Raw genomic sequence first — 9927 nt, 5'->3', positions numbered from 1 at the left:
AATCGAGTCTCCGTTCAAGGTTTTTTTTTCCTCAGGGTGTGGCCCTCGTTACACCAGTGTTTTTCTCAGTTCACTTCCCCATGCCTGTTAGTGTCTACTGTCCCCCTTCCCCACAGAATCTTTGCTAAGTAGTCCAACTGGTCTCTTCCTGCTTGACATAACCTTTGGTGTCCCTTTATAAGTTCACCTTGGCTGTTCACCAAGTGAGGCAGCTCACCTTGGCAGTGGTAACCTGGGAAGGTGAGAACCTTGGCCTTGCCTAGGGAGTGCTGGAGAGCCAGGCCTCCCTGCTTTTCCCTGCTTTATGCCCTTCCTGGCAGAGCGAGAGGGCATGAGGTTTGCAGCTGATCACTGTGGCTGCTCTCCTCATAAGTTAGGAAGAGGTCCTTCTCCACAGCCTCCTCTGAAGGTGTGTTTAGATTATCTCTTGCTTTCTGTATGATGACAATCATCTGTTCGTAAATCCACGGATCCTGCTGCCATTAAATTGATTCTGATTTCATCATTTACTCATGTCCCTTGACTTTGTTTTGTCTTGAAGCGCGTCAGCAGGAGAAAGCACCTCTCAGTTCTGCTTTTTCATCTATTTGGGGCCGTGTGGCTAGCCATCTCTGAGGCACACTCTGGTTGTGTCTGATAAGGTAAGAGCTAAATAGGTTGGCTCTTCCTGTGTGAGCTTTTTGCCACAATTTCATCTTGTGGGAGTGGGCGATAACTGCCAATAGCTGAGGTCCAGAGTTTAGTGGCAGACTTGACACATAAACGAGTTATCATTTCATGTTGATGTCCTCAAATTCCTGTTACTTTGAACATTTTAAATTCATAAATAAGGATAGATACATACATACAGACAGACATAATGTTGGGAGTTTTCAGAAGAATTTCTTTTTTTTCCCTCTTTTATTGTGCATTTTCTTCCTCCCTTCTCTCCCCCTTCCCCCAGCTCACCCAGTAATGCACCCCTTGTTCCAGATTTGTTGTCATACATATAATACTTAATCGTATATTCCTTTTGGACAGCTCTTCCCCTCATCTGTTCTACTCAGTTTTAGTTATCTATCTGTCTGTCTGTCTATTTATCTATGTACTCTTTTCCTGTTCTTTGCCCACCCCATCGCCATCTGCCCTATTTTGGTTAGGTTTTTTTTTTTTTTGGTTTTGGTTGTTTTTTTTAGAACGTAATTCACTTTATTTGTTATAGAAAATCCAGTATGTGGTGGCCACAGCTGGAGCCTGAGTCCTCTGCACGGAGACTCTGGTGTGAGTCTTTACAAGATGATCTGTGAATTCCTAAAAATATGGAATGCTTCACGAATTTGCGTGTCATCCTTCGCAGGGGCCATGCTAATCTTCTCTGTATCGTTCCAATTTTAGTATATGTGCTGCCGAAGCGAGCACTATTTTGTAACAGCAGTATTACCAGCATTTTCCTTTTTTTTAATTTTTTTTTAGCATTTTTCTTTTTTGACTAAGATATTTCACTCAGCATAATGTCCTCCAGGTTCCCCCATGTTATGTAATGCTTTATGAGTTTGTTGTTTTTCAGTGCTGCATAATATTTCACTGAGTATATGTATCCATTCATTTGTTGTTGGACATTTGGGCTGCTATTGTGAATATAGCAATCTCTTTGCTATTGTGAATAGTGCAGCAGTAAATATGGATGTGCATATATCTGTTTTGAGTTGTGGCTCTGGTTTCTTTAGGATATATTTCCAGTAGTGGAATTGCTCGGTCAAATACTATTGTCTATTTCCAACTTTTTGAGAAACCACCATACTGACTTCTGTAGTGGCTGTACCATTTTACACTCCTTTCAGCAGTGCATAAGAGTTCAATTTCTCCACAACCCCACCAGCATTTGTTGTCTGTTGACCAGTTAAGCTTTGCTATTGTTGCTAGAGTAAGATGATACCTCATAGTTGTTTTGATTTGCATCTCTCTAATAGCTAGAGATCTTGAACATTTATTTATGTATTTTTTTGCCATCTGAATTTCTTCTTTGGTGAAGTGTCTGTTAATATCTTGTGCCCATTTTGTGATTGGGTTGTTTCTTTTTTATTGTTGAGGTGCTGGAGTATTTTATAAATTTTATATATAAGTCACTTATCAGATATGTCACTGCCAAATATTTTTTCCCACTCTGAGTTTCCTTCTTACCCTGTTGGAAGAGTTTTTTGATGTGCATAGATTTGGTTCTTAGAAGGTCCCATTCATCTGTTTTATTCTGTCCTGGTAGTAGGTGTCATCAGTGTTTAAGGAGTTGATTGCTATTTTAACCAAACTCATTGAAATCAGACTGAATTGGCAATCTGTGCAGAGCCTGGATCTCTTCCTTGACTGGACTACTTGGTTCCCCTCCCAGTGGCCTTTGGGACACCCACATGCTCCCCAGAGGGTGCTTGGTGAGCAGGGATCTCTCATTCAGGCTGTGGTAGAAGCTAAAGGATTACATTTGCCTTGGTGCCAATTTGAATACTTTTCTGACAATAGGAATACTCATGTCCCACCTATCAACTGCTGATACACTGTGAGTCTCTGATGAAGGACTCCTTATGCTTTTCAGTGGCTTGAGTTAGTTGGTTTCCAACTCTAGGGTCTTTGTGTAGTTGCTTCTTGTGATCTCACCTCATCCCTGAGCCTCACCAATCAGAGAGCTGATCACACTTTCTTTAGAGGGCTGTGCAAACACTATGTGTACTCTTGTTCACCTTTTCACAGGAGCAGATCTGTCTGTGTCACATCTGTGTCATGTTCCTGATCTCCCTGAGATCATAATTTATCCGGATGCTGTAGCACCTCTTGTTAGTAACCTCTTAATTTTTCCTCCTTTTTTAGCTACTCCCGGAACCGCACCTTTGACACATACATTGGCCAGGGCTACGTGATTCCTGGGATGGATGAAGGTTTACTGGGTGTGTGCATTGGAGAGAAGCGGAGGATTGTGGTGCCCCCTCACTTGGGGTATGGAGAGGAGGGACGAGGTGAGTGCACCAGGGCACTAAGTGTGTTGATGTACATTGCCCGGAATGAGGGCCTCTAAGGGGCCAAAACACTCACGGCCAGATTAAAACTCAAGGATCCAGTTAGCTTTAATTTCTAGTGTTATTATTTCTCCCTCCCTGTGCCTGTTTTTTATTTTTAAAAGTCTTACACTTACAGGGGAGCTCTGGTGGCCTAGTGGCAAGGAGCTGCAACTACAATCCCAGAGGCGCACGGTTCAAATCCACCAGATGCTCTGCTGGGGAAGGAAGGACAATCTCCTCCTGTACCAGTCAGATCTGATTTGATGGTACACTCACACAAAAATAATAAAATAATAATAAAAAAAGTCTTAAACTTACACCAAAGTTGAAAGAATTGTACCTTGAACTCCATTTAGATTTAACCATTTGTTAACATCTTTCTATTATTTATTTGATCTATGCTATAATTACACTTTTTTAAGCTGAACTATTTGAAAGTAAACTTTATGAAAACCCTCTTTCTTTAAAAAATTATTTTGTTGAGGTGAAATGGTCATACCATAAAATTCACTCATTTTTAGTGTACAATTCAGTGATTTTTAGTCAGTTGAATGGGTTTTGCAACTATCAGCATAGCCTAAGATTGCAACAGTTTTGTCACCATAATAGAAAATTCCCCTTTTAAAATTACACAAATAATATACATTGGCCTTATTGTTATGTACATTGAGTTCAAACCTACCCCATAGCTGATCCTTCAGCAGGTTTTCAGAGGAAAAAAAATCACTCAGGAGGATATTGATCAATTTTTTACCCTGGTAGAGCTGGTGGATTTGAACCAAGTGCCTCAGCCAGCAGCGCTACCTAGATTAGAAAGAGAAAATACAAATAAAGAAAGCAAACAATCTTACTTCCCAGAAAATAAAGTGGTAACCATGAAGTGAATGTCTTTCTGTACTTTGTATATAGTGAATCTGTATATGTAAAATGGATATAAAACCTGCAAAATTAATACTGATGAAAATAGTTCAATCATTACTTCGCAGTTTCTCTCTTCACCTAATTAATTGTGAACAACTTTCCACAGCAACACATTTTTAAATGAATACTTTGTATAATGAGGGAGCTCTGGTGGCCTGGTAGTTAAGGAGTTGTACTGTCAACCCAGATGCAGGAGGTTCAAATCCACTGGATGCTCCAAGGGGAAAAGATGGAGCAATCTCCTCCTATACAGTTAATTTACAGCCTCTAAAAACCTACTGGAGGGTCAGCTATGAGTTCAATTCCAACTCAATAGCTTTTAACAACAACATAATATTTTGAACCATGCTTTCATATTAATTTTCATTTTGGACATCATTTGTGATTAATTTGACATAGTATTTATTTTGATTTTGTATTCTTTTTGCTGATGGCTGACTTATTTGCAGGACTCATACGATTTTCTTTTAACCTGCTTCTGGCATTCATTGATCCTGGGGACCCTGGTAATTGTCCCATCAGGGCATGTCCTAGGTGATCAAGAAAACATCTTGATTAGAAACTAGACAGTGATGTAGAGAAACTCTGTTTTTTCCTTTCCTGACTTAAATTTCCGACTCATTAAGCCACAGCCAATTTCAGTCTGACACGTTCAACAGATCTTTCTTCATGCCAAAGGCACCTCATTTTTAATATTTTAATCCTCTGTTGTTTTCTATCATGTAAATTTCTACTTCTACCTAAATACAGAGAGAAAGAGAAATCCTCTCTTAATATTCTGATTTCATTATAACTTGAAGCCTAAGTCTTGCCCTAAGAAGAACACATTGATGAAAAACATTTGCTTAAATTACTTTCTTCCTTTTGGCTTTCTGTCAAGTATTGAGACAGAGCTCTGCAGAGAATTCTGTAAGGCTCTGGGTAGCATCGGAGGCGCATCAGTTTTCTGAGCCTGAGGCTGCTTCACTCTGAATCACATGTTGGCTGTGGGCTCAGGAGTGCCTGATGTGTAAAACTGAAGAGTTCTTGGAGGACCTGCCTTTGTCTTCTCTTAAATGGTCCTTGTGGTCTCATTTTGGGGTTACAATAGGATATAAAACTAGTTGTTGAGGGGCTGATCGGAGATAGGCTCTGAGACAGGATCTGCCTTGTCTGTGACATTCTCATCACTGAGCAGAGGGTCAGACACTTAGTAATTGTACAATAAATAAACCTGCTTTTCCCATTTGTTCCTCCCCATTGTTATCACTGTTCCCTAAGCTTCCTTCAGCTCTTAGTCTTTGGAGCTTCCATTGTCAATTTGACCTTGTATAGATAGATTTTACGAGAGCAAAATGTACAAGATAGACATTCTTTTCCAGTTAAGCTAAACTTGCTTGGTTTTAAGATACTTTTCATTTAAGGTTTTCTCAGCAGCCATGTGGTGGTTGATTCACACGCTAAAGCTCCGGAAAGTCTGGATTCTGTGAGGATGTACCTCTTTTGGGGGAGCAATTCTAATGGTAAAAATTGAAGGAGGATTTGTTCAGGGAGAAGTTTGGTTTGGGGGCCTTAATGAAGTGTTTGGCTATCTGTATCTCTTTGTTCGTCATCTCGTTCCTATGCCTGGTTTGTAGGTAGCTTTGTAGAACTTATTAGTTCCTGGATAGTACAGACAGTTATTACACTTGGTTACTAACTAAAAGGATGGTGGTTCAAGTCCACGCAGAGGCACCTTGGAAGAAAGGCCTGGTGATCTAGCTCCCAGTTGTCACATATGGAAAGCCTGTGGAGCATTCTTCAACTCTTGATACACAGGGGATACCAAGAGTCGGAGCCAACTTAATGGTAGCTGGTTTATATGGAATTTAGATCAGGATAGGGCTGGTGAGCGTTTGAGTCCTGCTAGGAACTGGTGCGGATGAAAGCTTACAGCTGAGGGTCTGGACTTCATCTGTGCAGGCCCAGGATCTCCATATGCCTGCTCATCACCGACTCATTGGGTGCCTGCATGACCAGGCACTGCTCAAGGTGCTGGAGAGAAAAAAACAGAAGCAAACCCCTGCCCACGTAGACACAGCTTTCTTGTCGCTGCCCTCAGTAATGTGTCTGTACCTGACCTAACTTGGCACCGGGAAGGACTGACTCACAGTAACTTCTTAACAGCTGAGACACAAACCTGGCAGCTAAGTAGTTACTTTATGAGGTTTAACTCCACCTCTCACTGATGGGTATACTTAGGCCTGGAATCCTCACAATCTGAGATGCTGATTTATCGGAAATGTTTTAGCAGGCTGAAGACAGATCCCAGGGTGGTGGGTTGTCTCTTTCTTGGAGCTCCTATGAGAGTGATTTGCATCCTTTTTGCTCTGATAATCCTCTGCTTAATATACTGTAGAGAGGATATTATATTTGCGTTAGCACATTTTAGTATCTGCCCAGTTTGGCTCTGGGAGCTCTGTGGCCTAGTGTTAAGAAGTTGCACTGCAATCCCAAAGGCACACAGTTTGAATCCACCAGTTGCTCTACAGAAGAAGGGTGGGCAGTCTCTTCCCATGTGATATACTGCCTCTGAAAATCCAGTGGAAGATTAGCTGTAGGTCACTTCCAACTCAGCAGCACACAACAGCAACAGCTTGGTTCAAGAAGGATGCTGCCCAAGGTGTCCCTTTTCAGGCTCCAACCATATATTCATATCTGTTCTTCAGCATAGGTTGATATAAACAAACAAGCTGGACTTCTTTTCCATTAATCACATCTTATTCCAGTCACAGGATGTGCCTCTATTAGGCAGGGAGGCTTCCAGAGTCTTCTCAGCCTTTTTGTTTATAGATAATTAAGCTTGCACGCATGCTCTCGCGCTCACGCTGTCTCACACACACACACAACCAAACAACCAAAACATTGTCTGGAGACAACTGTGAATAGTAAATAAGACAGTTTCTAAGACCTCCATGGAAGCATAAAAAGTGGCTAATAGGTTCTAACTGCCAACTTTTTAGTTAAACAGCCAGTTGCTTAATTACTGCACTGCCAGAATGCACACATGCAACAACACACACCCCAAAACCCAAAACCAAACTCACGGCCATAGTGACCTTACTCATAGTTGCCTTACTGGGTAGAGTAGAAGAGCCCCATAGGGTTTCCGTGACTATAAATATTTATGGAAGTCTGTTGTCCTATCATTATCATTAATGTCATTATTATCATATGCAAGTAAACTCTTGTTGAAGATTATTTAGAAACGGACAGAATAGTATAGTGACAGTGAACAACCAGAAATTCAAGCTGGATTCAGAAGAGACCTTAGAACAAGAGATATGAAAGCTGAAAATATTAGAAAGATAATTTACTTATGTTTTAGTGACTATGCAAAGGCATTTGACATTAATAAATTATTGGTAACATTAAGGAGAATGAGAACCCCCGAACACTCACTGTGCTCATGAGAAACCTGTTCATGGAACAAAATTCGATTGTCTGAACAGAATAAGGGAACATTGCATGGCTTGAAATCAGAAAAGGTGCATCAGGATTTTTATCCTTCATTTATGCCTAATTAGTCTGTATGCTGAGCAGGTCATTCAGGTCATTGGGCTTTGTGAAGAAGAATGTGGCATCAGGATTGGAGGAACACTCATCAGCAACCTGCATTATGCAGATGACACAACCTTGCTTGCAAGAAGTGAAGAAAATGTAAAGCTCTTACTGCCAAAGGTCAAAAACAGTCTTCAATATGTATTGCTGTTGCTGTTGTGTACCATGGAATCAGAACCGACCCATAGTTGACCCTCTGGAGGATTTTCAGAGGCAGTTAATCACACAGGAAGAGATTGTCCATCTTTACGGATTACCTCTCAAAGTAAACAGAAATCTTCACAACTGGGCCAATAGAGAATGTCACTGTGGATGGAAAAGAGATTGAAATTGTGAGTGATTTCATTTTTTAACTTGAATTCACAATCAAAACTTGTGGTAAATGCTGTTAAACATAGCAGTCAAGATAAGAAAAGGTTTACTGCATTGGCCGAATCTACTGTCAAGGAACTCCTGAGAATACTAAGGAGCAAGGACACTAGTTTAAAGACTAAGATGCACCATGATATTTTCAATTGCTTTGTACAAAAGTTGGACAGTAAATGAGAATGGCAGAACTGATGCCTTTTAACTGTGATGTGGGCCAAGAGTGTTGAAGAACAAACAAATCTATCTTGGTGGACATGCAGTTAAAGTGCTCCTTAGAAGCAAGGATGGTGAAACTTGTTCTCAAATACTTTGGGAGTGTTTTCAGGTGGGAACAGTGCTTGGAAAACGATATCATGCTGGGAAAAGTAGGAGGTCAGGGAAATAAAGGAAGACCTGTAAAGGAGATGGATGGATATGTGACTGTAGTAAGCTTCAGATTGGTGGAGATCCGTGATTGGTGCCGGTTCACAGCGTTGCTGAGTCATAAACAGCTCAGCAGCCCCTAACAAGTTACACTAGCATGACATAGTCTGAAAACCAAAATATGCCTTGAAGACTTTTTAATACCAAACAGTAATTCTGGCATTTAACAGTGTGTTCTTTCAAGATCTAATTATGTAGAATTAAACTGACAATAGAAACCTGAAGGATCAGACAGGAAGTTTAGGGGCAGTAAGTTAATGTTAGGGAGCTCTGGTAGCCTAGTGGTAAGGTGCTGTGCTGCCAACCTAAAGGCACGTGGTTCAAATCCACTAGTTGCTTTGTAGGCAAAAGATGGGCATTCTGCTCCTGTGCAAATTTACTGCCTCTGAAAACCTGCTGGAGAGTCAGCTATGAATGAGTCCGTTCTTACTCAAAGGTGCCTAATAACAAGTTAATGTTAATGGTTGAGAAACGGTTCAGACAAGGAGAGTAAGAATGGTTGCACATCTTTAAGAATGTAATGTCAGGTACTGACTGAATGGCATGTGTAGAAGCTGCTGAGTTGGGTTATGTCTTGTTATGTGTATTCTCAACAACGGCAATAAAACTCAAATTGCAGAGCATTAGCCCAGTGCAATCAAGAGGAAAGAAAAAGAATGGAAAATTCTCCAGATTTGGGGGAATACTCTGGATGGAAGCAGATGGCCGCATCTTTCTCTCTAAGAGAAGCTGGTGATTTAAAACTGCCAAAGCTGAGAGCCCAGCTCTTAACCCAGTGCATCATCAGAACTCTTATTATCAAGCTCAGTATTTCATAAACTTAGCTGTTTTTTAGAATCCCTTTGAGAAGTTTAGAAAAAAATGCAGGTGCCTGTCTTTGGTTTAGCATTTCTCAAATGTTGGTGCTCATCACAGATGAGCATCACCTGGAAAGTGAACATGCTCAGGGGCAGGTTGAGATGAAGAGAGGCTTGAGCCTTTGTATTTCCACTAAGTTTTCCCAGTGTTACTAGAGTCTGTGGACTTTGTTTGTTATATGACCCTCACCTCCACACCACGTGGTAGTGCCCTGCGTCGTGCTGCCCTTGATCCGGATTCTAACTTTCTTCCTCTTTTTTCAGAATTGTGCTTCAGGTGAATGTTTATAGAGGTACTTAGTTTCCCATTTGATTATCTGTATATAAAGTGTGTTACCCACAGTGTGTCAGCTGTCTTCCCATGCCTGTCTTAGTTTTCCTGTTTCCTCTGTCTGGATTCTCTACCCTTTCCTCCTCAACTTTGTTTTGGGGTAGATGGTGGTTGTTTAATTTGGAACAATTAATAATTTTAAGAAGCACATCCTTCTTGCATGTTGTTTATTTTTGTGGGCTTGTGGGTTGTTTGTCTGATCAGTGGTCTGTAGACATAGTTATTTTCCTATGTTGCAAGAGTGTCTTGGGAACATAATTTCAGGGGCTTCTCTAGTCCCTGTCAGGCTGTCTGATCTTCTGATCTTTTTGGTGGACTTTACTTTTGTTCTGTTTTTCTGCCAGTCACCTTGAACCTCCTCATGGGACCCATTCAGAGTGGTTGGTGGTAGGAGCTGGGCATCATTTAGTTCTTCTGGTTT

At 41.0% G+C, this 9927-nt stretch overlaps 1 protein-coding gene across 3 annotated transcripts in view; it reads left to right on the top strand.

Moving 5' to 3' along the window:
• Positions 1-9927, top strand: part of FKBP9 (FK506 binding protein 9, 63 kDa) — a 71109-nt gene that overhangs the window by 40260 nt on the left and 20922 nt on the right. For all 3 annotated transcript variants that reach the window (XM_006887609.1, XM_006887607.1, XM_006887608.1), the window contains one exon: positions 2839-2984. In XM_006887609.1, coding sequence (XP_006887671.1) covers positions 2839-2984 — 146 coding nt within the window. The remainder of the gene's footprint in view (positions 1-2838; positions 2985-9927) is intronic.

Source organism: Elephantulus edwardii, unplaced genomic scaffold (genome assembly GCF_000299155.1).
Source record: "Elephantulus edwardii isolate Elephantulus edwardi_28Jun2011 unplaced genomic scaffold, EleEdw1.0 scaffold00059, whole genome shotgun sequence".
Lineage (NCBI taxonomy): Eukaryota > Metazoa > Chordata > Mammalia > Macroscelidea > Macroscelididae > Elephantulus > Elephantulus edwardii.
The sequence above is the reverse complement of the archived record's forward strand: the minus strand, read 5'-3'. Positions and strand labels throughout refer to the sequence as shown.